The 26334-nt window shown below is 44.1% G+C and overlaps 5 protein-coding genes and 1 non-coding gene across 8 annotated transcripts; 4 read left to right on the forward strand and 2 right to left on the reverse strand.

Annotated features, from left to right (window-relative positions):
* Positions 1–406: 406 nt before the first annotated feature.
* On the reverse strand, positions 407–2199 carry LOC100837385. 2 transcript variants are annotated; one of them, XM_003570108.4, is made up of 3 exons: positions 2008–2199; positions 1107–1289; positions 407–873 (listed from the first exon to the last, which is right to left on the reverse strand). In XM_003570108.4, the coding sequence occupies exons 1-3, from the start codon at positions 2173–2175 to the stop codon at positions 646–648; spliced, it is 579 nt and encodes a 192-aa protein (XP_003570156.1). In that variant the 5' UTR covers positions 2176–2199; the 3' UTR covers positions 407–645. The 2 variants fall into 2 exon arrangements, with proteins under 2 accessions (XP_003570156.1, XP_010235846.1); XM_010237544.3 differs by lacking the exon at positions 2008–2199 and adding an exon at positions 1773–1919.
* Positions 2200–3833: 1634 nt separating this feature from the next.
* On the forward strand, positions 3834–7507 carry LOC100837686 (secretory carrier-associated membrane protein 5). The gene is made up of 12 exons (XM_003570109.4): positions 3834–4073; positions 4216–4347; positions 4442–4504; positions 4637–4670; positions 4772–4894; positions 4980–5042; positions 5241–5334; positions 5612–5657; positions 5757–5824; positions 5957–6005; positions 6173–6238; positions 7168–7507. Exons 1-12 carry the CDS (start codon positions 4020–4022, stop codon positions 7198–7200), a joined length of 825 nt encoding a protein of 274 aa, XP_003570157.1. The 5' UTR covers positions 3834–4019; the 3' UTR covers positions 7201–7507.
* Positions 7508–8504: 997 nt separating this feature from the next.
* Positions 8505–11061, forward strand: LOC100837995 (phosphoribulokinase, chloroplastic). The gene is made up of 5 exons (XM_003570110.4): positions 8505–9222; positions 9622–9706; positions 9812–9896; positions 10031–10275; positions 10515–11061. The coding sequence occupies exons 1-5, from the start codon at positions 8675–8677 to the stop codon at positions 10764–10766; spliced, it is 1215 nt and encodes a 404-aa protein (XP_003570158.1). The 5' UTR covers positions 8505–8674; the 3' UTR covers positions 10767–11061.
* Positions 11062–11680: 619 nt separating this feature from the next.
* LOC100834414 lies at positions 11681–13151 on the reverse strand. Its single transcript, XM_003572800.4, has one exon. The coding sequence runs from the start codon at positions 13056–13058 to the stop codon at positions 11937–11939; it is 1122 nt and encodes a 373-aa protein (XP_003572848.1). The 5' UTR covers positions 13059–13151; the 3' UTR covers positions 11681–11936.
* A 6121-nt stretch (positions 13152–19272) lies between these two features.
* Positions 19273–24264, forward strand: LOC100834721 (probable WRKY transcription factor 35). 2 transcript variants are annotated; one of them, XM_024460527.1, is made up of 3 exons: positions 19273–20260; positions 20891–21034; positions 23284–24264. In XM_024460527.1, exons 1-3 carry the CDS (start codon positions 19668–19670, stop codon positions 23915–23917), a joined length of 1371 nt encoding a protein of 456 aa, XP_024316295.1. In that variant the 5' UTR covers positions 19273–19667; the 3' UTR covers positions 23918–24264. The 2 variants fall into 2 exon arrangements, with proteins under 2 accessions (XP_024316295.1, XP_003572849.1); XM_003572801.4 differs by having other exon boundaries at positions 19273–20239.
* Positions 24265–26008: 1744 nt separating this feature from the next.
* Positions 26009–26169, forward strand: LOC112272139. Its single transcript, XR_002965834.1, has one exon. It is a non-coding gene; the product is annotated as a U1 spliceosomal RNA (small nuclear RNA).
* The last annotated feature ends 165 nt before the right edge of the window (positions 26170–26334 follow it).

Below are 26334 nucleotides of genomic sequence, written 5' to 3' on the forward strand. Positions count from 1 at the left end.
TCCGATGAACACCGCTAGCGGCGGCGAGCTAGAGACCACGGACAGTACCGTGTCCCTCTGCGTCAAACTCGACTTGTGCTTTTGCAATCTTTTTTCTCTTTTTTCGGGGAAGATGCTTTTGCAATCTGACATCTGTCATCAGACCCTGTCTGTCATTAAGTGAAATTACAACTGGCTGCGAAAGGGGCATGTTTGTAACAGCAAGAATTTAACATTATAGGCTATTACTCTTGAGCCACATGCCCGCATACATCAAATGCCGAGGGAGTGAACCAAACTATTGTCAGGACAACATGAGCATGTTTATCCTTCTTAGTTAGACAGCATCACAGCACATTTGCAGCAATTTGTGCCGAGTAATATACGCTCTAGTTTCTCGAAGAAGAAAAATGAGGAGACACCACAATTGCCACCAAAACGAAGCCAAGCATCTCAGTATTGTCTTCAACAACTGCGAATGATGTACTGCAGCTTGCTTTCACTCGTATAACTATTTATAGAACAATCCACACAAAAGCCCGTTGCTATAGTTGCAAGTTCTGAGATTTAACATAGCTGTGTTCAGCTCGCGGCATTTGACAAGTGGCAAAGATGGGAGAGACATTAATGCAGAAAATACAGTTCAAGGCAGTATGCACTGAAGGCTCATTCAGCGGGACGCTGGGTCTCTGTCACATCACACTCGTCAAGCAGCGCCAGGATGTTATGCTCAGGGGCACTTACAGAGGGCAGTATGGCACGCTTTCGCACCGCAGATCGCGGCCGTGTTCCACTGCTGTCGGAGTCGAGCTGCGATCCTTCCTTCACGACCGGCAAGTCTGTCCTCACCCGTCCACCCGCTGTAGACATCCTCTCTTGCCATATCCTCCCATCCTAGTATCCATTAATCAGTAAAACCAGTTACGGATCAATAGGATTGCATGATCTTGTGCTGGGAAGTTCAGTAAGGCCTTGAACTTCAAGTGGTACATATATATGAGCAGGCATGGTTTATTTGAATCACCGGTATCGTTCTCTCGTGGTTCTATGATCTATCTACCTGTAATGGACCATATAACACAATCCAAAGATGCAATTATTCTTAAGCACGAGAGAGCATAGCTTACATGCAGTATAGATGGCTCAGGAAGCGGGCATTTCACCGGTTGATCAAGGTTGACAGGCTCCACAGGGTGCTCCACTGGCTTGAACTCAATGCCGACCTCGATGCCATGTGGACTGTCTCCAGCAACAGCTGCTGGGTCAGACTCCCCAGTCTCCATGTTGGGCGCCAATGTCTCCACAACCTCCTGCACCATCCAAACGAAATTCCCCAAATCAATGCATATTTCAGGTCGACAAATTGTTGGTTTACTACAGACAGGAGTTAGTAACATAAGGCTGCAGTAATCTGATAGGAGTTGCTCCTGCACCTGGCTTTTGGCTTTACAAAATCAATCAAGAACACCTCTTGAGTAATACTTAAATTTCCCATAAATTTTGCAACTAAGTTGGGTTACATTTTGAAGGCAGCAAAAGCTCATAGCTTTCCCCAATATAGCAAAAGAAAGTTCTGCTCTGGTGTTTACAAAATTCCTAGCCTTCTCCTATGCTGCTCAAAGCATCCCCAATAGATCGATTCTTGGTTGACTAATCCATCTGACAAAGCGCAGCAAGGAACAATTGCTAGAAATTTTACTTGACCATCCTAAAAAAAGAATCATCTACTCTAAAATCTTCGCTAAAAGAACCCCAATTTGAAGAATCAGAAGAGCAAAAAGGAAAGGAGCTACCATGTGTTGGAGACAGCACCTCCCACCCATCATAAGATGAATACGAGATCAAATCAAGACAGCTCAAATCTGAGCCCCGGGCGACTTCGTAGAGCTAAAAATAACCTAGTCTTTACATATCGTATCTCCAGGTAGATCTCTCCTCTGGGCAAGTAAACTAGGGAGCAACTAGGAATACAATAGAGTGGATGGGCACGATAGGAAACAAGAAAGAAAGAGGGGGAAAGAAGCTCACGACGGCGCTCTTGGCGCGGCGGTGGGCACCGCCGGCGGAGAACCTGGAGAAGATTCCCACCATCTTCTCCGCGCGCGGCTGCCGTTTCCCACCTTGGCTCGAAGCTTCGGAGCTAAAGCTGGGGCTTTTCTTGATGCGGGGAGCGCTGATCGATCGAGTGATTGACATGTCGGAGTGGTGCCTTTATCTCCCTCCTTTTTTTCCCCTTCCGCTTTAAATTGGTTTGCAATTTAGCTCTAATAAATTGTGACTAAAGAAAACATTACTGGACGGTGACAACCCGGTCAAGCTGGAAGGTGACGTATGTTGTTTCTTAAAAAAAATCAGACCAATAAATCAACGGAAAATCTAATTGCCAGCCGTCCGGAATCTCGCGTTACTGCATTTGTCTTAGAAAAAGAGTTTGACTTAAATCAACCGATACATGGACTGGGGGTGGATTTTAACAAAACTCAAGGGTGCGAATAAAAACAGAGCTCATGCCCTAGAAAGGAGGGTGGAGTGCGGTTGATTCGAAACAAACTTAAAGATCTAAATAAAAAGTTATGAACGTTTCGTCTTTACGTCACCCATCTTTGATCCAAGAGCTCATATTTCGGTTTGCATTTTTCATCTAAGATTGGTTTTCATAGGATACTTTCTCATGGACATGAAATCCGTCCATTTAGCATGTGTATGACATTACCCGCGTACTCGACGGATAAAAACCTCATTAGGGTAAGGCCGTAATTTTCATCCACGGATACGTAAATGAGAAAATTTTCATAGCCAACAGGTAGAGAGGGTATGGGTACGAGAATCCATAGCCCTACCGCTTACCATGTACCCGCATACCCATCATTATGTATTGTTGTTTTTAAGAATATGTTGTTGTTTTTTATGTGCTTATACTGTTTATAACGTGTTGAGTTTACAATGTGTTGTTGTAGTGCTTATTTATGAAAAAAAAATTGCTACTGGTTATGTGAAATATGCTGTTGTTTTTGAGAAATATGTTGTTTTTATGCAAAATATTTGTTATCGATGACTATATGATCAAATTTTAACATGGGTATTTTACCCACAAGTAACCATCTATCTTGATGGGTCATGACGGGTATGGGAAAAAATTATATCTAACACGTAAGGGTATGGGATGACTCCAATCAAACAGACACGTGCCAAAAGCTTTTGCTTTATTTTTGTGTCAATATTATGTGGCGTGTCCATGTACAACGTCCGGACTTGCCAAACCAATGCCAAAATTGTCTTGACTATGGCATGTCCGCGAACAAATGTACACATATCATTTATTTGGTAAGCTCCATTGTTTTTTTTTTCGCTGACAAAAATTGGCTAGTCCCCTTGGAGATGGCCTTAAGAGACTTAAAGCTTAATCTAACTAGTGATCACTGAGGTTTGAAGTAAGATTGGAGTCGTGCACACGATCGCATGGCATTGATACCATTGCTTCTATTTCTAACATGCCGTATTTTCAGAGTATAGAGCGGAGAGTGAATCGTTTCGGAAGAAAGGAAAATTCGTTAAAGAGGAGCGGTGGGAGAAAGAAGTGGGTGTTTTTGCATCTCAATTGAGAAAACATGCTTGAGATATATGAGTACATATTGCATCTCATATGTATCGTTTTCATTTTATTGTTCCGTTATATCATTTTTGTTTTATTATTCCGTAGCAACACACATATTTCTTACAAATTTTCATCCGTTCGGTATTAAATGTCGCAATTTTATCTAGATACAAATGTATTTAAACTTAAAATAGCGACAGCAATAATTTAAGAGATCATGGATATATTTTTCCCCGACCGGTCGACCGACGCCCTCAGCTCTCGCGGAAAACTTGAACCTGAAGCGAGCCGAGGTAAGTCACCGGTCAGTACTCAATAGTCAGTCCACCACTTCTTGACGCGCCCGCTCCACCCCACTGCTTCCTTCCCTCCCCACCCACAACACCAAATCCAACCGACGATCGTTTCTTCCACCTCCCGTAGTTAGGCCGGCGGAGCAGCGAGCATGCACCGCGATCCAAACCCCTTCGACGAGGGCGCCGACGAGAACCCCTTCTCCGTAATGCCCTCTGACTCTGCTCTCTCTACCCATTTCTACTCTTCGGCGCGGTAGATCTCGGCTGGGATCTCCCCGCGCAGCTCCGGCGTTAGGCTTCTGCCGTCTGCTAATGTGGTGTGAATTTTTGGTTTGTCGTATGTAGAATGGAGGAGGACGTGGTGCTGCTGCTGCTGGTGGCAAGTCCAAGTTCCAGTTCCGCCCGGCAGAGCCCGCCGGATTCGGCGGCGGCGGTAACAGCGACGCCGCTGTCGACATTCCCCTCGACAACATGAATGTAAGAGAGGCTCTTACAGCTTACTTGTGGTTGCTAAGCTAGCGAATGGGCGTGTTTTCGCTCTACGCTAATATGGTTGTTTCGCTATTGAAAGGATTCGAATGGCAAGGCTGGGGAGCTCTCGCAATGGCAGGCAGATCTCAAGAGGCGAGAGGCGGTACGTCCGTTGTGCTGATGCCTTGGATTTTTCTTGCTGTTTTTTTAAAGAAAAAAGCTTGTTACATGAGGTGGATGTTAATTGTTTTTTCTCATTATTCTCACTCTCTTCGAATTTTTTTTGTGGGTCAAGGACATCAAGAGGAGGGAGGAAGCTCTCAAGAGTGGTACGCTTCTTCTACCTGCAATGGGTCTAGATCAATGATCATATGTACGGCCTCATGGAACTGTGAATTAAATGTTGTGTTACCGTTTTGTGTTGATGTAGCCGGGGTGCCCATGGAGGACAAGAACTGGCCGCCGTTCTTTCCAATCATCCACCATGACATTGCAAATGAGATACCAGCCAACGCGCAGAGGTTGCAGTATCTTGCGTTTGCGAGCTGGCTTGGTATGCACACCTCCTCAGATCCCGTTTTCAAGAGTTGGCATTATTTATGCTTACATAGAATATTTTGGGTTGCAATAATCTACAGGCATTGTGCTTTGTCTCTTCTGGAATTTCATTGCTGTCACCGTCTGTTGGATCAGAGGGGGAGGTGAGCTAACCACCTCTTTCCAGCTAGTTTTCGTGCTTCCTGTATGCTGGCTTCCCACGCACATGTGGCAGGTGTATTGTGTGGGATGTCCTTGAGTTGCAGTTCAGTTACCAACAAGTGCTAATTTTATGGCACCATTATAGCCCTGTACTTTAGTGCAGCAGACCACTAAATCTTTGGGTTTTCTTATGCTTGCAGACTCAAAACTTTTTTTCCTGGCTACTATATATGGCATGCTTGGAATTCCTTTATCGTACTTGATGTGGTATAGGCCTCTCTACCGTGCGATGAGGTATGCATCTAATAGTTAATGTTCCTGCTTTCAACACACTAATCTGGACAGTCCATGCCTCTATTTCTAGATTCCACTTCGTGCCAGACCAGCATGCATAGCCTTGCTAATTAACAACAGAAAATTGATGATATTCTCTTCAAACAGAGGCTGTAAAGTATGGAATTGAAATTCAACCAGATGTTGTTATACTTACTGAACTGCATATCTCTCCACTGTATTTTTCCTGGGACTACGAGTGGTTTTATTTTTAATATTTGATCAACCTGTTGAACAGAACTGACAGCGCATTCAGCTTTGGGTGGTTTTTCCTCTGTTACATGGTAAGGTCTTGATGATCGTGCAGTTTCTGCATTCTTCATATGAAATTCTACTTATGTTGCAAACTTATTGAATTACTTTATGTCTTTGTTTGGATGTAGCTCCACATTGGCTTTTGCATAATTGCTGCCATTGCTCCACCAATCGTATTTCGTGGAAAGTCGTTAACGTAAGAAAACCTACTACGATACATATTGCTTCTAGCAACTACTGTCGGGAATTCTCAATGCAGGATTTAAATGCATCAGACTGGATTTTCGTTTATGTGTCTCTAACCAAAGTATGCTTTATTTGTCATCAGGGGTATACTGGCTGCAATCGATACATTCTCTGATCATGCATTAGTTGGGGTGAGTAGATTCTTCTGCAATTCATATACATCTTATATAGAATGAGATGCTGGATATGTTCTCTACTAGCACTCTTAAAGTTTTACTCGCTGCCTATAAAAATTATTTCTATATGATTTTGTAAGTTCAGTGTTGCTGATATTTGAAACGAACGTTGTTTCATTCAGATATTTTACTTTGTCGGATTTGCCTTGTTTTCCTTGGAGACAGTTGTGAGCATTTGGGTTCTTCAGGTCTGTAACTTATCTGCTATATGCCTATATCCCTCTGCCCCTCCCCTCTTATGCTATCTTTCTTTGGTTTAGCACTACTATATCTAAATAGACAAGAAAGAAAATTAAGTATTTTAATCACGGGAGACATTTTTTTGGCAGATTATAGTTTGTTTGTATATGTTTATATGCCATAAATACAGTAATGGAACAACTGGAGATGTTAGTAACTTATTTAAAAGGAAGTATTATGTACTCCCTCCGTCTCATAATTCTTGTCGAAATATTACATGTATCTAGACGCTTTTTAGGAATAGATACATCCATTTTTGAGCAAATTTGAGAGAGGGAGTATTTGATATTTGTTTAATTACTCCAAACCTCTAGCTATCCAGCTATTAGTCCGCATTGCTAGAACATGGGTACATATGAACCCATTTTATGTAACTTGGCTCTTATTCTATAAGTTTCAAAAAAAATTCAAAAAATCATGCTAGTAACTTAGTGTTCTAATTTTTCATAATAATATATGATCATTTGAGAGCTGTGCGAAAGCACAAAATGGGGTACGGAACAAATTGCAGCGGTACAAGTTACGTAGCTTGTGCATTTTGTTTTTACAAAAATTTACAACACTAAGCTTCTACCATGTCATGGTTGATTTCAAAACTTAAAAATACAACTTTTGTTAATTTTTTAGAAATTGGGTTCATATGGACCCAGGATCGTTTTATCATTTTCCACTCTGCATAGATTTCAGTAAAAGTGATCTCCTCTTTAAAATTAGGATAATATCCAATTATAATAGTAGTGTTATCGCTGGAAGAAAGTAAATATTAACCATCAGCACTCTTTTTGTTTTGTATTTATTGTCGATTTGTCAAGTTCGTTAGAATGCAACAGACCAGCATTCCAGCACTTATTTGATCTTGTGGTTTTGGTGTATGCAGAGAGTATACATGTATTTCAGAGGGCACAAGTAGAAGTGGGCAACGGAGGAAAAATACCAAATTATGTCTGCGGTTCTGTGCATACATACAAGTACATGTCATTCTTTGTATGGTATTGACTGTGACGGACATAATTACCTTCCAAGTTTGTTTGGTGGAGAGGGTAGCAGTGTGGCACCATTATATAGTGTTTTTTCTGGAACGATCTGTTATTTGAAGCTTGGATTATTTACCTATACAAATTACAATTCATTCATATTTTTGGGTGCTTGTTTGGTTTGCTTGTGTGCTCTACAAGACCATGGTTGTTGGAACCTAAAGACAGCAAACCATATGGGGACCTCATTTGTGCCCTGTGATATAGAAGCAATCTTACCGTCGTTGGAGATTCAGCTTCTGCTTGTTTTCATCTTCAAAGCTCAATGTATTTGTTAACGGCAACAAGGAGTCAAATGAGATTCCCGTAATCATATTCTAGATTACACTGAATCATGCTAGTCAGATTGCTGTGTCTCAATTCTCTGATCAGTGATGAGTCATGGTTCTGTAACTTCCTACTCCCCGAGACGTATAATGCACAAAATTCACAAACGTGGTTTCTGCCGAGATGTTACAGCAGCATTGAGTCAAACGAATTCTACTGGAAGTCTAGAAGAAGGCATTCAGTTTCTTCGTATATGCTATGGAATGTCTCGCATGTATTGACCATATATGCACAGGGGTCACAGGGGTTGGCGATGAGTGACTTGGGGATGCTGACATGGCACATACCTGCAACCACATGTTGACACATGGGACTGCCTTCTAAGAAAAACACACACATGGTGAAGTAAGCATCAGCCATATCCTCTCCTAGTCTGGGCGATCAATTTCCAGCCTCCATTCCTCATCCGCTTCCAGCCATCCTTGCACTGCCACGTGGTGGAACCATATCTAGATCCCTGGAACCACCACCAAGCTTTCTTTCAAGCGTCCTTGGCCATCACAATTCAAGCATCGCTAGTTGGTAAAGACAAATCAGGCACAAGTATACTGCAGGACATTAAAATGCATAAGAAATTTTAAATGTCCTTAGCTTGTTTATCTGGGCAGCTAGCAGACAAAAAACAAGCAGAATAATTCTCAGCAAAAAACACTAGTAACTTGATAAAGTAATTACTATAGGTTAAAAACATCGGCAGGAAGAGGGCACGATCATAAAAAGAAAACAAAAGCTTTTCCTAGCAAGATAGTTCAGTGTCTGGGGAAAGAATACTGACAAGATACGATTGTTTGGAATTATAGGAAGAATTCATTTTCGTCTCACTATAAGCTGCCCTTGATATCATCAGAAAAGAAAAGGAAAATAGGGATACCACATCATCACCATCTCATTTCCCTCCTTATGTTTTCCTAGCTCTTATCTCCACAATTCTTCCATCCAAGTCTCTCTTCTCCTCAAGCCTCAGTTACAAGGCTTGAAGTGAAGAAGAGCAGCTCCAACCGGAGCAAAAGTTGGGCAGCAAACATGGCAATCTGCAGCGCACACACCACCACATCCCTACGCTCCCCATGCACCACCATCTCAAACACAGGCCTCAGGCAGAACCAAGTCATCCTCTTCACAACCAGAAGCAGCAGGAGGGGTAGCACGAGACACGGAGCAAGGACCTTCCAGGTTTCATGCACAGCCGAGAAGCCAATCATTATTGGCCTGGCAGCAGACTCAGGATGTGGGAAGAGCACCTTCATGCGCCGGCTCACCAGTGTGTTTGGAGGCGCTGCAGAGCCACCCAAGGGAGGGAACCCAGACTCAAACACACTCATCAGCGACACGACAACAGTGATTTGCCTTGATGACTACCATTCCTTGGACAGAACCGGCAGGAAGGAGAAAGGTGTGACCGCCCTCGATCCGAAGGCAAACGACTTTGATCTCATGTATGAGCAGGTGAAGGCAATCAAAGAAGGCAAGGCCATTGAGAAGCCAATCTACAACCATGTCACCGGCCTCCTGGACCCAGCTGAGCTCATTCAGCCCCCCAAGATTTTCGTCATTGAGGGTTTGCACCCAATGTGAGTTCACATTCCATCCTCATGCTCCACATGCTTCTTCCTTCTGTTGTACTGCCTCCGATCCATAATAAGTGTCGCTGATTTAGTACAATTTTAGTACAACTTTGTACTAAATCAGCGGCACCTATTATGGATCGGAGGGAGTAGTATTTGGTGTTAGTTTTTTTGTTTCTTTATCATATTCATTAGTTATTGGGTAAGTGGCTATCATGAAATTCTTCTCAGACACTGCTGCAACTTCTATTAAATATCTACAAAACTTGCGATTCTATAATGCTTAACAAGTTAAAAATATTTCCCCAACTAGTATTAACATGACTATTTAACAAGTTTTAACAAGCAGAAACATTTTCTAATTTCTGATCACCATATATTTGTTAATTCATATCTTTAAACCAGGTACGATCAACGCGTGAGGGACCTCCTAGATTTCAGCATCTACTTGGATATCAGCAATGAGGTTAAGTTTGCATGGAAAATTCAGGTCAGCTAAACAACAAGGTTTAGATGTTTCTAACTCCATATGAGTTATGACACAGTGAATTTTGCTGCTGTTGTCTATCTTAAAAAAACACTGGCACTTTTGCAGAGGGACATGGCTGAGCGTGGGCACAGCCTTGAAAGCATCAAGGCTAGCATCGAAGCCAGGAAACCAGATTTCGATGCCTATATTGGTACTGTGTTCTGCCAACTGATCACAACAAGTGTTTTCCAAATAAACCAAAATACACAAGAACATGCCACATCAAATTACTGATAATTGAAACTCAATAAAAATGGCATGTCAACTCACCACTTGGTATTACAGATCCACAGAAGCAATACGCTGATGCTGTGATTGAAGTTCTCCCGACACTGCTGATTCCTGATGACAATGAAGGAAAGGTGCTGCGTGTTAAATTGATCATGAAAGAAGGCGTGAAATACTTCAACCCTGTTTACCTCTTCGATGAAGGATCAAGCATCAGTTGGATCCCTTGTGGGAGAAAGCTTACATGCTCTTATCCTGGCATCAAATTTTCTTATGGCCCAGACACTTACTTTGGTCAAGAGGTAATTCATCTTGGTTTATTTACTCTTTCCCACCGGCCACCCCCAAGTAAAGTGTTCTGCTGTTACTTTGGAAAATAAACTGAAAGCAACCAAGCTAGTGGTCTAAAGTATGAGAGAGAACTCCAAACTATTCTTAGACTCGTGATCAATAACTCACTTGAGTAGACCAATTCTAACTATCAATCAGCTTCTGCCTCACTCTATGTTGTACAATCTTAGCGTGTACTTGTTGACTTCAGGTATCAGTGCTGGAGATGGACGGGCAATTTGACAGACTTGATGAACTCATCTATGTTGAGAGCCACCTAAGCAACCTCTCCACCAAGTTCTACGGAGAGGTTACACAGCAAATGCTAAAGCATTCAGACTTCCCAGGCAGCAACAATGGAACAGGACTCTTCCAAACTATTGTAGGACTGAAGATTAGAGATCTGTATGAACAGATCATTGCAGAGAGAGCCGGCGTACCTGCTGAAGCAGCAAAAGTTTGAAGACCGCCTCCCCCCCCCCCCCACCCCACCCCCAAACACACACACACATTGAGATTTCATGAATCATTTCATCACCAGCTCAATGAGAATGAGCATCCTTGCGTTCATTGTAACTAGTTTGGAAATGTTACAGCTAGAAGACGGTAGAAAGTTCATTGCAGAACTCATGTAAACCTGCATTTGAACTTCTCGAAAACCCTTTCCACGAGGGTGCTCTCACGTCTCTTCGTAACACATTTCAATGTACATCTTCCATGTTCCATTGCAGAAATACAAGTGTTTGCTACTATCAAAAGTAGTTTCTTCGTTTCAGAGTGTTTTTTGTTGGTTGTTACTGCTGACCGTGACTAACATTCATAAAAGTTCATTTAAGAAGATTGGAAAATGACGTGCATTTTGTCATAGATAAAATAGTAAAAATCTGAGAACGTGAGGACTATTCGTTATGGTGTCCTAGGACAAATCACCCTAAACTACATATCTGACACCGAGAATAATGCAGTAGCAGTGGATCACTCACTGACAAATGGGTAATGCATAATGACAAGATAGTGGTTAACAACCATGCATCCTTATTTTAAAAAGTTATGTGCTGCTACTTTCCAAGATAATATTCATAAAGAACACAATAAACTTTCAGGTAAAAAACTGACAAACAAACAAAAAAGGAGCTTCAGAACAGAAATGCCCAGCTCCTTGTAAATGGCAATTTTCTGTGACAAACGTGTAAATTTTAGTAAAAGTGCAACAACAGAGAATCTATGGGAAATTTGCATAATGCCAATATGCCATGCTAAGTGCCTAAGTGTGAAAAACCTCCTGCCACATAATCTGAAAAGAGAAGCACACACATGTTTCCAAACAACATGAGAGCACAAATAATCAAAATTTTACATCAATAGCATGCATGTCCGTTGGCAGGAAAATTCAGGTCTATTATCAATACTAGTGGTTTCCATACGAAGACGACAATATGACCATGTTCTTACAAGCGCTAGCTCATAGTGAAGACTGATGGACTGCTAAAAATCACTCATTATTTTGCAGCAATATGGTACAATACGATAACATAATTAGCTCACTGCTCAGTAATTGATACTAGAGCAAACAACTGAACATAGATTTGGCTATTTTATACAGAAACAGCAACTTGTCACACAACAAGCATAATCAAAAGAAAAGACGGGGATAAACCGATAACTGTGATGGCCATGGAGCATGCGCCATCGGCCCGTCGGAAAGCAGTCCACCCCCTTCACCATTAAGAGGCGCCTCACACCCTGGTGGGACTGCCCTCCAGGTATGGCACCGGGGCGCCGCAAAATAAACTCGATTCCCCTCCACTCCACAGTTCCCCGCATCCACACAAGCCGTGGCGCTCCTCCCGGCGCAGTCAACGAACAAGCTGTAAGCCCCAATGTTGTCCACCTCCTCCCATATCATCTGCGCCATGTCAAGCCAGTACACACCCACCTTATTCACCCTTCCCGCCGACGGCATGGAGCCCAATTTCGGTCCAACCATGAAGAGCACCAGCAGCAACCGATTCCGGGCAGCAACCAGATGGGGTCCCAACTGCAATCGGTCGAATGTGGTGGCGTCCGGGAGACTGGTGGTTGACAGAATTCGGACGGTCTGGTTCGGAGGGGTGGCGTCGAGGTTGAACTCCAGTAGCTGCGCGCGGTCGGTCAAACCGAGGACACGCCCGCGGAATTCAATGACAGTTGTGACGAAGGAGGCGGCGCGGGGGAGGGTGTGCTTGGTCCAGTCGAGGCGGGCGTTGGGGGTCGGATGCTCGGGGAAGGGCAGCGAGAAGAAGGCGTGCTTAGAGTGGAAGAGGAGGAGGTGAGAGGGCGAGAGCGCGGCGTAGTGGTACGGGAAGTGCGGCGAAGGGAGCTGGAGCGTGCGGCGCTCGGCGCCCGTGAGGGCATCGACTAGATGCAGGCAACCGAAAGAGCCGCGGCGGAGAAGGATGAGGTGGCCACGGGAGGCGGAGAGGAACGTAGCGCCCGCCGGGACGGGGAGGCGGTAGGATAGGGGCCGGGCGAAGACGAGCGGCGAGAAGGAGACCAGGCGGAAGGCGGGGCAGAGGAGGAGGAGCGGCGGGACGCGGGGGAGGACGACTTCGGCGGCGCAGGCGCGGAGCAGGCGGCGCCAGGGGCGGCACGTCCCCGCGAAAGCGTAGAGCGAGCGGAGGCAGGGAAGCAGGCCCCGAAGCACCTCCTCGAGCGGCAGCGCCGGTAGGCTTGCCCAGTCGCGGAACTCGTCCAGCTCCGGCGCGGGAGGCGGCATCGGACGGACGCAGGGCAGTCGGGAACGAGCTTCGCGGTGTGGGGTTTACGCCGTCAACCACGCGGCGCTGGCAGCCTTTTTGCGGTCTCCGCCAGTTTTTCTGGACACGTATCGGGTCATGGGTCATGGCCAGTCTTCGTCGCCTCGCTTGACGGGCTTGACGGGCCGGTACTGTCCGCCAAATGGTAGGTCCAGACCAGGGACAGCGACATGTCCCATCCCCTTGGGCTCAGCCCGGGAAGTTTAGGCCACTCGTAGGCCCAGTTTATCCATTACGTTTCTTACGATTTGGGCCGAATCGCGATGGGAAGCACTTTACTTGGGGTCGCAAGACTTTGACCACTGCTGCTTCTGTCCCTCCTAGTCAACAATTTAAAACGATTCATTCTAAAAAAACAATTTAAAACGATCGATCGGGACCTCGATTCAAGGATCTCGAATTAAGGGGCGTTGAGTCGAAGCAAAGGTGATCTTCACTGTCTTCTTCATATTAGCCCGGCCTAATTAAAACCACGTGCATGCTTCACGTGCACTCACACACCTCCCAATGCTCGATAATCACGAAGGGCACTTACTTTGATTCGTGTCTTCAATGGTGCTTTAGTAGGACTACTACTCCTGCTCAATTTTATTTATTTATTAGTTTCTGATATTTTGGGCATTGATATGATCGAAGATCTACTTTTTTTTTTGCGAGCAGATTGAAGATCTACCTTTGACCGCTACTACTTTTTAACTGAATATTAACAAATATTATTGGTTATAAAGTTTTCAAAGCCTGACAGAAAAACTTTCAAAGGGACATTTTTTTATGAGCTGGAGTCTTTTTACTAGGGTAGTCGTTGTCATTTTGAGTTGGAGATTCGAATCGACATAACAACACGTTATGTCAATTATATGGATTATATGTGTGGCGGGAGCACGGATGTTGACACTTGGGCCGAAATATAAGTTGATCATGTACCCCACTCGTAATGCGTTGGCACTAGCTAATTTGATACTCCACTAACCTACCAGCAAGATAATCTAAACATTATTGATCAGTGTGTATAATTATTATAATCTTTCGTGCGTATCTATACCAATACCAATGTATTAAATTGGAGTTGGTGGTGATGGGACGGTCACGGTACGTGACTTCACCAAAATTATGAATCTGTCACTGTTGTCCCCACGTGTCTTTTAATCCCGGCTCCCACAGTCCTCAAGCGCAGAAAAAACATGTACCGCAAAAAAAAAGAAAACCAACGGAGCCCTCCACGCTCCTCCTCCTCTCCCATGAATCTCACCCCCACCCCATGCCCGATACGGATCTCGCCGCCGCCCTTCGGATCTCGCCCGCACCCGCCGCCGCTCTTGGTCGCCTCCACCGGCTCGTGCCTCCGGTGGCTCACCGCAGGACTTGGACGGCGATGGGATGAGCTTGAGGCCGGGATGGCGGTGGCCTCGCGCAAGGCAGCAGGGACCGCGTTGGCAAGAGCCATCGACGGCCCTCCAGACGGGCCGGGGCGCACAGCGACCAGTGGCCAGACGCGATGGGTGGGCGGCACGTGGGCGTGGCGAATGGGCGGACAAGGTTGCTAGAGGGCGCAAGCGGGCGGCGCACGGGCGTACATGGCGGCAAGTGGGAGCAGACGGCGGTGTGCAGGAGTGGACGGGCGGCGGGAATCTACGGGCAGAGGCAGTGCGCACAAGCGGGTGGCCGCGCATTGCGGCATGATGTTCGGTGACGGGATGAATTGGGACGGGGAGAGGAGGAGTTTGCACTCAGAGTGGATGGAGAGCGAGAAATTAGGAAAAAAGATTTGAGAAATAAAGTACGGAGTAGGAGTAATAAAAAAGCAGGCCAAGGAGAAATATGGAAATAAGACATGTAAAAAAGAGAAAGGGATCAAAGTATAGCCAATGAAAATAAACATATCATAATCGCTATATACATATGTGCTCATGAAACACATCAATATTTAATTTGACATTTTGATACAATTTTTCGTTTGTTTCATAGCAACGCGCGGGTTCTTTTGCTAGTATTTAATATATGTGATACTTGGCTAAGCTAGATAAGTTTGTGCGCAAGGTTACGTAAAATCAGTTGCCTAGTTAAGCTGGCTACCTAAGTAGTACCTATGATTAGCTACAGATCTCAACTTCAACGTTGCATACATTACTGGCTACACAGAGATCGACAGATCTGAAGTTTACAAAGTATATTTACGGAGAGGAATCGGCCATATAACACTACAACACAAATGTCTCGTAGAGACATTTTCGTTGAGGCAATATACTTTTTGTCTCTACCTATAGGCAATTTTGAGACAGAGTTTCATGTATAGCCAGTTTATGAGGCGTATGGAAAATGTCTTAAATGCTAGACACTGGTTTAGACATATGATGTAGAGACATTTAATAGATTGTCAAAAAAGTCATGTAGAGACGTGATTTTGAGATATTTGATGAAATGACCTTATGGTATGATTAAAAACACTATTTGAGACACATTTTATGTTGTGTACAGACTTTTTAGTAAGTTTGAGACATCTAGTAGACCACTCATAATAATTTCTTTAGGAGTATAAGCAAGAATTGGTATGAGGTGAGATGGTTAGGTGATCGTGTAGTTTCCTTGAGGTCTTCAGTTTGATGATTGGTTTCAACATGATTTTTTCAATGTATATTTTCTAGCACATGAATACAAAGACATAATGTAATGTCTTTACAAAATGTTGCATTGAATGTAGAGAAAATAAGTATCTCTATGAAATGTCTAAAAAGTGTCTCTACGGGCTATTACTCTTGTAGTGTAAATGTCCTTGTATATGTTGGATCTAACTCCATTAGGGTAATTTAGGTCACAACTGGAGTACACCACTAACTACTCCATCTATGTCTCAACTTTTTACTATCAACTTTGTATTAACTCTAAGAAACTTGCTGTTACTGTGAATCGAATCGGAAGCAGGAGTCTGCTGCTTGCTTGCTTGCCAGCTACTAGGATTTCGTATTCGGGCTTAACGAAGTTTTGATCCAACTCCCTCATAATGGACGTCAGATCAATTAATTAATCGGATATTGATTGTACATCGAAGGAGTAGATGTGGTAGTACTAGCTGCTGGTTTTTTCTCTCTTTGAAATATCGCCACTGATTGATGATATAAGCATATCTGGCAACTGACGTGTAACTGAATTAATAACCCTAAGAGATAAGCCCGCGCTCAATCGTTATAGCTTGTAAGGATAAGCATGCACGTACGTTCGGGTCAAAGTACAGACTAAAAATACTTCTGCACGCATGTCATTTTGATTCGTATGTACCTATTGTTGCAGAAAATAGTAGTGGTGCTCTCAGGCGCTGCCGCGTGCGTCGATCCATCTCTGGATCTAACTAACTCTGAATCTCTCTCTTTTGAACAAAGGAAGAATACTCCGAGTCTGTGACTCCTCTCAAATTGTAATTGATGAAGTAGAAAAGGGAAGAAAGATTCTTGGATGTGTGAAGAGGTTTGATCAAATATATGTGAATGCTTAGAGCAACTACGTATAACGCATTAATTTGCCGTAAATTCAACCCTTGCTTTGTACTCCATGACACATTTCTTCGATAGATAACCGTGATATGCACTGGCACCCAATCTGGCCATCAACATGCAATTTTGAACTTAATTAGCAGTAGCAACTTGTGAAAACGTAAAGCTCACTGATCACTGAATCGGTGGGTATTATTTGTCTCTAGCTTGGGGCCAGCACACAAAGGAAGTACAGATCTACACAGTGTGTACACACACACTGATCAAATGAGTTAAACAATAGCTTAAGCTCCAAGTAGTGACACCCCCTACATACAAGCGGGGGCTTAGTTTTCGCCTCTGTGTATGCAGGCATTGATGTGGCACATCGGCGTGGGATGCTTCTTATTCCATCATCGACCAGAGAATCCTACTGACGAGAAAGATAGAGATTTTGTTTTCTTTCGTACTCCGTTCCATGCATGCTTAGCCTGCAGGGTAGCTAGCAAGTGAGATGGTGCTAGATATTTTGAAAACACATGGAATGGACGTGGGGAGTTGGAGAAAACAAATCTTGAATTCCTTGCTCATCTTTAACGAACTGGAAGAAGAAGCTGCTGGAGCATCTGCATATGGCCAAGTGGTGGCACACCGTACACCCGCAATTTAATTTATGGCGTTCAAACACAGGACGCTAGCTTAGCGTTGCATTAATCTAGTCTTTGGGTTTAATTCGGTGTCATGTGAAACCATCCTTAGTTAGCTTGATCTGTTTCTGATCTGTTTGTCTTGTCTGCAAGATCTGTTTCTGATCTCTCTCTGACGGTAATACGCTACGTAGTAGAATGCGTCACGCGGGCATTAGTTTAACTATTGAGATACCACGTCTTCAGTTGCAATGGGGCATCTTCTCTCCTTGCCTCCTTGGTCACCAAAAAGAAGCATATCTGGTACGTACCAGAAAATTCAGATTGATTATTTCTGAAGGGTTATATGTGTATACTCGTTCAAACTTCACAATATGGCATGCATGTTCTGTAGCTCTGTACCGGCACGAATGAAAAGTACTCCCTCCGTCCCAGTATAAGTGACGTGGAATTGTATAGATTCTTATACAAATTTACGTCACTTATTTTGAGCGGAGGGAGTACCAAATGCAGCAACGAAATACTGTTGCACATGTTTTAGATTTTTTTTGTTTGTTCTTACTTGTCGTGATGACATTCTATCGAGGAAACTTTTGTTTGCTAGACAGCTTTAAACTGTTGGTTACAAAAAAAATAGCCACATGTGGAATTCAACAATTTTTCATGCAAATAATTCACTTGGAGTAATTTAACTGGTACGCCGTACGGACTATATATTTGAACAATATTGCTACTGATACAAAGATTCTTTAGCCATTCATTAAAACTGATTTCATGGTTTATATACTCCCTCCGACACATATTACGTGTGTCTCAAATTTGCTCAAATATGGATGTATCTATGTTTAAAAAACGTCTAGATACATGTAATATTTCGACAAGTAATACCGGCCGGAGGGAGTATAAAATATAATGGATGTACTCGACTAATCAAAATGTAACCACCGTCAGTGTGATTCGTGTAAAAAGGACAAGTGCTGGCAGATTAACCCTACCAATTTATACCATTAAGCTCGAAACTTTTTTTTTCGTTTTGTTTTGGGTCCGACGACTTGCAAGTTGCAACACAAGAGAGGAACAAGTAGCACATTGCAGCAGTACTGCTAGTATTAGCTACGGCAAGTGAGGAGAATCAAATGATTTTTGTGAGACCAATTGGAAATTGCCTTGTATTTGGAATCTTCCCGGCAGACAGATTTTAATATGTAATAGAGTAAGATCGAAGAGCGTAATGGAAGGAAAAGAAGTACGCTAGTAGTTCTGTAGAAGCTAATAACTAAATCTGTCACTATAAAAATATTTCAGAAACGCATCATGCAGGCGTCGTTCAAAAGATGCGTTCGATCAGTTCACTTGCATGCATGCATGTGCCGATAAATTAATGGAGTCTTGGCCCTTGACTCCACAAGTCTCGATCAACGGAACTGTGTTCGTGCTAGAGTCAAACTGCTCAGATCAAATAAACTCACGCGGGTAGTATTCCTATCTTGGTTTTATTTACTAGAGATGTACGGTAAGATCGAACTGATGCACAAGGGCAGAGAGATAAGAACAGTTAAGAGGGGACACTTAGACATTCTTAAGAAGCTGTAACTTATTAAGAGTAAATATTACAGAACTCCTGATTTTTATAAGAACCGTACCGCAAAACTTCACATTTTGTTTTCTTATCACTTATATCCTATTATTGGGCAAAGCAGTAGCCTGCTGTTGTATACGGAGTATCAGATTTTCAAGAAAATAAACTTGACGCTGTGGTTCACAGTGTGTCATCGAGATGTGTACTACGTAGATGGCTTGCACTCTTGGTCCTGGCCTGCCGGCAGCAGCGGTACGACGGTCGTCCTGAAATCCTGACCTGATTTTTACCGTGCAGCACGGACCGTTGATCTTTACCGTGCCTCCGGCCGGGCCCGGCCTGGTCAGTGCTGTTTTACGTGTGGAGAACACTACGCGTCTGAGACAGAGAGAAAAAGAAGTCAGCGACCTCGATCTCCCACCACCATCAATCACCGTGTATATGTGTTTCTTCTCCAGAGGGAAAGGAGTAAAGAACAGTTATCGAATCGAGTCTCAATCGACACTCCCAGTTTCTTCTCTCTTCTCCGCAGACAATTTTGTCCTCTAGGGAGCCAGGCCAAGACCACAGCACACGCCATCCGGCCTTCATTTCTCTCCCTCTCTCTCTCAAAGAAAAGAAGACAGTCTCCCTTCTCTTCTCTCTCATCTCGTCGACGTACCCATCTTCTCCCATCCTCAAAAACAAATTAACAAGCTAGCTCTAACCAATCGAGCTAAAAATACAGCCCAAGCTAGAGCTAGCCCTTGAGTTCGTGTTGGTGAATATCGTCCAAGAAGAAGCACGGAGCCACGGACTAGCTAGCTTGCTAGGTGGTACTGTCCGCATATATACCTAGACAGCACGACTCTACGAGAGAGGGTGAAGCGGAAGGCAGTCATGTGCGACTACTTCTTGCACAGGCTGGAGGCGGGCGAGCAGCAGCCCGCCGGAGACCTCACCGACATCCTCCGAGCCGGCGGCGCCATGCCGCCCGTCGACGCCGCCGATCTCCCATCGACGGCCACAGAGTGGCGTCTCCAGTCCCCGACTCGTCTCTTCGCGCCGACGATCCAGTCGTCGGTGGCCTCGGACGGCGCCGGGCCGAGCGCCTTCGATCCCTTCTCCGGCCTCCAGGACCCCTTCAGCAGCTGCAGCACCGACTATCCCTCCTCCTCCGGCAGCGCCGCCGCCGACTTCTTCGACGCCCTTGCCCACGACGCCATGGACGCCAAGGTCGGGGTCGGCAACTACGTTGAGCCTGCCGGTGCCACCGGCGGCGGAGCTGGTGGGCCGTTGGACATGAGGAATCATCACATGATGCCGATTGGGCCGTACGCGACGATGGGCCGTGGCGCGGTGAAGCTCGGCGGGCCGATGGCCGCCGGGCAAGGGCTGTGTCCGTTCGATGGCGTCAGAGGACTGCAGATGTCGTCCTCCCCGCGTAGCGCGGGCGGCGGGACCAAGCGCAGGTTCGGCTTCAATGGGCACCCGTACGTCGTTAGCTTGCTAGCTGTCACCTGTCAGTCAGTCAGTCAGATCTACACAGATTAATTCATGATCACTGCCATGAACATGTCTTGATTGATTTGATTTCTAGATATATATACACAGCTTTCCATCTCCCGACAAGTGTAATTAAGCATGGAGCTCCATGTCGTGGAGGAACTGTTCAAGATTCGTAATTTAGGGAAAGCTTGCAGTTCCATTTTCCTGCTGCCGTGCCTAGTTTTTCCTCATTCTGCAACTCCCAAGAATGTAAGGATCGAGAGTTCTCGGTTGTGACAAAGCCAGCAATATTTTGTAGCTATGGGTAAACAAAGAAAAAGTTAAATTAATTTGTGTAGAAACTTTCTTTACTATGCCTATATGTGCGTGGGAGTATATATAAGACTGTGTATAACAATCATGCGTACAATTTTGTCCTCTAGCCTCTAGGGAACCAGGCCAAAGACCTATCATCTTTATCATTATAGCAAACCCTAGGTAGTTTTCTTTTCAGAATTGAGATGATCAACAAACACATGCATGCATGTGGTTGCTATTGCTCAAATTAGTTAAGTTCTGTGTGGACAGGGGATTATTGCTTAGTTAAGGAGGTGGCCGGTTTTGTGTTTATGCAGGAAGAACCAATCAAGGAAGGTGGTATGCATTCCAGCACCTGAAGCAGCAGTACCCGGGAGGACCACCGGAGAGGTTGTTCCTTCGGATCTCTGGGCTTGGAGGAAGTATGGTCAGAAGCCTATCAAAGGCTCCCCCTACCCAAGGTACTGCATATACATGACTGCGCCAATCACATTAATTTCTCTATGCACTAGCTTGCTTATATTCATCATGGACTCATGGTATGTGTGCTGTAATGAATTGCGCTAATCATGTAATCGTAGTGAGAACATGTTCAAACTCTAACACACTACTCCGTACTGTACTATAGATCCCCCCTCCTCAATCAAGAGAGGGAACTTAATTAACACCCAAACCCAAAAGGATTCCTCATTTATTTTTCTTTCAAGTATTTGTTCTACCTGTTTATTAGTTGTGGAAGCACATACGGAGTATATGATAAGCCTAAGATTACATATATTGCAATTGGGAAGTGGGGAAGCTAGTGCTGCATTGTTCTTTTCTTTTCATTCTCGGAGATTTATTTACTACTTTGTCCTTCAACTTGATATCTCCAATTAATTGTACGTACATGTAGTTCAAACAATAATGTTGAGTGCATTTCAAAAGGCTCTTTCTTTATCTCCTGGAAAACCTCTTGATCACTCTCAAATTTGCTTTCTTATTAAAAGTATAATGTGTTGAATGGACAAATTAACAAAAAATTACCAGGAAAATGAAAAGAAAATAATTAAACCCTTCCTCGATCGGGGTTTTTCCGAAAAGGGGAGAGGTCCCCGGCTCCTCGTGATATCTTTATTATTACTACTTGTCAAAGCAATTCATTCCATTCATGCAAAATATATACTAATCCCTCAGTCCCATATTAAGTGACTGAAATTTGCCCAAATATGGATGTATCTATGTGGCAAAAAGCGTCTAGATACATGTAATATTTCGTCACTTAATATGAGATAGAGGGAGTACTAAAGATAACCAGAAATTAATTAATAATATTTGAGTTATAATTTATCTGTATTATATATAGTAGTTCTATCAAAGGATTATATTTTATCAAGTCCTTCTAGTCTATTAATGGCTTATTATTTCAAAACAAATTTTGGAATGATTATTAAGTCCTTGGTTGTATGATTGATGCCCTATGTTATACATACGCCTATTCATCTAAATAATACTCGTAATAAGCTCTTAACATTCTCTTAAAAGTTTTTCCAGTTTTTTTATCATGACATACATACTCACAAAGTTCTAAAAAGATAACAACATACAAATTAAAAATGGTATGCCTTATCTTTGGTTATTAATTAATTTTATTCTTTATGTGTGGCCATTATAAATAGGGTTAATTGGATCTATGCCACTCTCTATTTCACTTGTTGGAGATATGCCATTACAAAAAACTTGACTTGGAGAAATACCACTCTAACTTTCTTATACCTCTATCAATGCCATTCTGCCCACTTAAGACCAATAAGTGTTCATAAAATACATGTATTTCAGCGTGTATAACAGTATTTACCATAATACCCATATTTACAACGTTCAGCAGTACGTTCGAGTCTTACCGGCGCCATAAAGGTTAATTTTTTTTTTCAAATTTGGCCCAAAATTCAATCTTCTCAGAAAGATCTATAAAAATTACAGAAAATATAAAATAGTAATATGAGTCCACCATTGGGGACGGGATATGAGGAACGCGTGGGGAATAAAATGAATAAAACTGTTTGACTTGGGATGGGAAAAAATTGTTCGTATAGAGCTATGGCTATATGTATTTAGACGGCATACGTGCTGGTATTGGACAAAATGGCATGAATAGAAGTATAAAAAGGTTAGAGTGGCATTTCTCCAAATCAAGTTTTTGTAATGGCATATTTCCAACCGGTGAAAATTATAATGGCATAGATCCAATTAACCCTATAAATATTGAATGCTATAACGCCAGTGCCCATAGATCAAGTTTTTATCTCCCAAAGTTGATGCTCCTGCTTGTCTTGTTCCCAGTTCGATCGATATGCTAGGGAAGATTATGCAGTTCTGAATCTGTGCATGTTTTACGTAAGTGTGTATGAGTATTACATCCATGATGTTTTGTATTTCCTCCGATCGTAAATTCTGTTCGTTTTTTTAAGTTCAAAAATTTAGGATGGGAGGGAAAACAAATTTTGAAACACTGTATGTCCGATGCCCTTTAGCAGATGGGGACAACGGACGATTTTTACATCAGACAATTTCCAACACGAGACAAGTTCCAACCTAGTTTAATTTGCTTAAATCCCATGCTGAACTTAATTAACTCTGTGATCTGGAAAATTCACGCACTTATCTATAACGCTAGCTCCAGAGTCCAGAGCTGTACAAATTTCTGATTTATCATGCATGTCATGCTCAGAGGGTACTACAGATGCAGCAGCTCGAAAGGGTGCCCGGCACGGAAGCAAGTGGAGCGCAGCCGGACGGACCCCAACACGCTGGTCATCACCTACACCTCGGAGCACAACCACCCGTGGCCGACCCAGCGCAACGTGCTCGCCGGCTCCACGCGCTCCCACTACGCCAAGAACAGCAGCAACACCACCGCAGCAGCTAATTCCTCCAAGAAAAACTCCAGCTCGCGGCAGCAGAAGCCCATCATCGCCAAGGCAGAACCAAGAGATCATCCTCAAACTGCCGCCTCGAGCACGACCACCACAAGCGCCCCTCCGGCGGCCGTGAAAGAAGAGGCAGCAGGCGATGACACTTCAGCTGCCACGTTGTTGGATGACCATCTCCTGCAGCAGATGTTCAGCCAGAGCTGCTACAGGCCGATGATACCTGATCAGAGTCAGGCCGGCGGCGGCGGCCACCACGACGACTTCTTCGCCGACCTCACGGAGCTGGACTCGGACCCCGTCAGCCTCATCTTCTCCGCGGAGTACATGGAGACCTGCAGGCAAGGTGGCGAGCCTGACAAGGAGAAGCAGGCAGTAGACAACAAGGACTTGCAGCTGGATCCGTTCGTGCTGGACTGGGCGCCTGCAGGCTAGTGCTAGCCGTTACTGCTACTGCTTCTGCACGCAGGGAGCTCGTTTGAGCAAGGTGCAGAGAGGTTTATGATGATATTAATAGTTACTTCGAAACATATACCAGCAGGCGTACGTACGTGCATCAATGCAAAACAACACACGTTTGATCTCTAGCTAGCCAGCTATAGTTTGAAATAACCCTGAATGACAATAGCAAGAGCAAGAAAAATGTGTTTGAGTCTTTGAGATTATGATTTTGTTCAAGCAGAGATGATCTACATATAAACATTTTCCTTTAATTTGTAGGTAGACACCATTTACTGAGTGTAGTACATACGTATGCATCTAATTAATGCACTGTTATCTAACAGAACATTGTATTCTTTGTGCTTGGCGATCGAAAGGGACTGATGAGAGGAATCACGTAGTTAAAGACATGTACTTCGAGACGTGACAGAAAGCTTATGTTGTAGCAACTGTTTTATAGGAAGTGCACTAGCTAGATCGATGTGACCTCTCTCTAGCTCAGCGGGCTGAATAGTGTCACGCCTGGCTGTGCTGAGAATCTGAAGAAGAGAAAAGTGTGAGAACAAGTGCTGCTGGCCGTACTCCTTGCTTGCATGAGAAGGAAGGAAATATGTTGGCCGGGTTTGCAAGCATGGTGCATACTTTTGTCTCCCAGCTGCTGCATGCAAGGAAATGCATTATTTACTGCCCCGGCCCTGGCTCTGTTCGCGGAGCATTGCACCTGTTCCCTCGGTCGTGCCTACGTGCGTCGTTTTTTTTCTTCCGAGAAGCAGGTTGAAATCTACTCCGTACGACGTGCAGTGCGCTCGTAGCTTGCTTCTGGGCAAGAACCTTTATGTCTTTTCCTTTTCCTTTGTTCGTATCTGGAGAGGTTCGTGGGCTGGCTAACCAACCAAAACACCGATCTGACAGAAGAGATTACGCAATTCACTTATACTTCAACACCTTTCTCACATGTGGCTCCCGCAGGCCTAAAAATGGATCGAAAATGCGTCGCAATGATACCATTAAGAGCTTCAGCACTAGCCAACGCAACCAAGAGACCGATCGGATGGAAGGGAGTAGGCAGTCCACTTATACTTCAACAATATCGATCCGATGAACCACGGATTGATTGACAGTTTAATTTGTACTTACACATCATTAACTGCATGCCCGTGCATGAAATAATATGAGTAACAAAGAGTTTTTGCTGCAGCAAGCATGATGTTTATCCTGTCTCAGAGTCACATGCATGCTCTTCCAGAATCCAACAAAACCCGACACACAGTTGCGATGCTAATATGGTGCGCTAAGTGCTATAACTGCTAGTGGTACTGTTTAGTATCTTGCACACCATGCATGCATCACTGTCACAAACCTTTCTTCTTTCTGCTTTCTTCGTTTTGTTGTGTGGGGGGGCCGGGCCTGGAAATCGTCGCCATCCGTAACAGTACTGGCAAGTCCTTCCCCCTTTACGGCCTGCGGACAAGTCAAAGAAAAGCCAACAGACATGAGACACATGCCATCTGAATCTTTTTCTCGATCGGTCAAGCTTTATATGCCCTTGAGTAGAGATCATCGCCGACTAGTGTGATGCTAGTTTTAAATCCTCTGCCGGGTGGGTCGAGCGTTGTAGTAACAACAATAGTCTTTTTTTTTACCAGAACAGTACCAGCACTAGTCTGTGTATGCCGTGTCGGACAATTTTGCAACGCCCCCGCAATCGCGTGTCCTGCACTCTACTGTAGCAGATTTTTTTTTTTGAGTAGCGTAGCACAAATTGGTCTCGCAAAAGGCCCACGTTTTTCTTTTGACGACGCAAAAGGCCCACAGGTTCGTTTCATTAACCTGGTGGCAAAGAAACGTGCATCGGAGTATGTATCAGACTGGAAAACATGATAAATGGGCTGATGCAGAGTCCAATTCAACGAGGAGCCTGGCTGGTCATCATGTCGGCCCATATATATTGCCGGTTGGAATTTCGCCAGCAGCAGCAACACATAGCAGCACGCGAGGCGCTTGGTTTAGTACCACATCGCTCGTTCACGGAGATAGCGGAGGCTGCGGCCGCTATAAAATGAGGGCATAGGCCATCGTTGCAACATACTTACCTGGACGGGGTCTATGGCCGATCATGAAGGGTCATGGCCTAGGCTAGGGGCCCACATTGCACATGGTGGGTGCGCTGGCTTACCATCTCCCCAAGTGGGAGAGTGGACGTCATAATTTGTGGTAGAGGGGGTACGCGTTCGCGCGGCCCCTGCCAAATGTTAAAATAACTTTTTGCTACATAAGTTTGCACTTTGGTCCTTTCGAGTCCTTGCGACAGGGACCCGTTTGCTGATGCGAATTGAATGTTTGCTGCTTTTCGGAGTATGCATTCAGTATTTCAGTTTGGCCCTTTAGACGAGGCCCTACTGCAGGGAGAC

This window comes from Brachypodium distachyon, chromosome 3 (genome assembly GCF_000005505.3).
Source record: "Brachypodium distachyon strain Bd21 chromosome 3, Brachypodium_distachyon_v3.0, whole genome shotgun sequence".
In the NCBI taxonomy this organism is placed as follows: Eukaryota; Viridiplantae; Streptophyta; class Magnoliopsida; order Poales; family Poaceae; genus Brachypodium; species Brachypodium distachyon.

Bases quoted from the DNA above. Each gene is read 5' to 3' on its own strand.
- LOC100837385 (XM_003570108.4), bottom strand. From the start codon at position 2,175: ATGTCAATCACTCGATCGATCAGCGCTCCCCGCATCAAGAAAAGCCCC. The intron at 1,290-2,007 runs GTGAGCTTCTTT...TGGATGGTGCAG, and splicing joins GCCGCGCCAAGAGCGCCGTC to GAGGTTGTGGAGACATTGGC. The intron at 874-1,106 runs GTAAGCTATGCT...AATGGATACTAG, and splicing joins CTGAGCCATCTATACTGCAT to GATGGGAGGATATGGCAAGA.
- LOC100837686 (XM_003570109.4), top strand. From the start codon at position 4,020: ATGCACCGCGATCCAAACCCCTTCGACGAGGGCGCCGACGAGAACCCC. The intron at 4,074-4,215 runs GTAATGCCCTCT...TGTCGTATGTAG, and splicing joins CCGACGAGAACCCCTTCTCC to AATGGAGGAGGACGTGGTGC. The intron at 5,658-5,756 runs GTAAGGTCTTGA...GTTTGGATGTAG, and splicing joins GGTTTTTCCTCTGTTACATG to CTCCACATTGGCTTTTGCAT.
- LOC100837995 (XM_003570110.4), top strand. From the start codon at position 8,675: ATGGCAATCTGCAGCGCACACACCACCACATCCCTACGCTCCCCATGC. The intron at 9,223-9,621 runs GTGAGTTCACAT...TCTTTAAACCAG, and splicing joins ATTGAGGGTTTGCACCCAAT to GTACGATCAACGCGTGAGGG. The intron at 9,897-10,030 runs GTACTGTGTTCT...TTGGTATTACAG, and splicing joins AGATTTCGATGCCTATATTG to ATCCACAGAAGCAATACGCT.
- LOC100834414 (XM_003572800.4), bottom strand. From the start codon at position 13,058: ATGCCGCCTCCCGCGCCGGAGCTGGACGAGTTCCGCGACTGGGCAAGC.
- LOC100834721 (XM_024460527.1), top strand. From the start codon at position 19,668: ATGTGCGACTACTTCTTGCACAGGCTGGAGGCGGGCGAGCAGCAGCCC. The intron at 20,261-20,890 runs GTACGTCGTTAG...GTGTTTATGCAG, and splicing joins TTCGGCTTCAATGGGCACCC to GAAGAACCAATCAAGGAAGG. The intron at 21,035-23,283 runs GTACTGCATATA...TGTCATGCTCAG, and splicing joins AAAGGCTCCCCCTACCCAAG to AGGGTACTACAGATGCAGCA.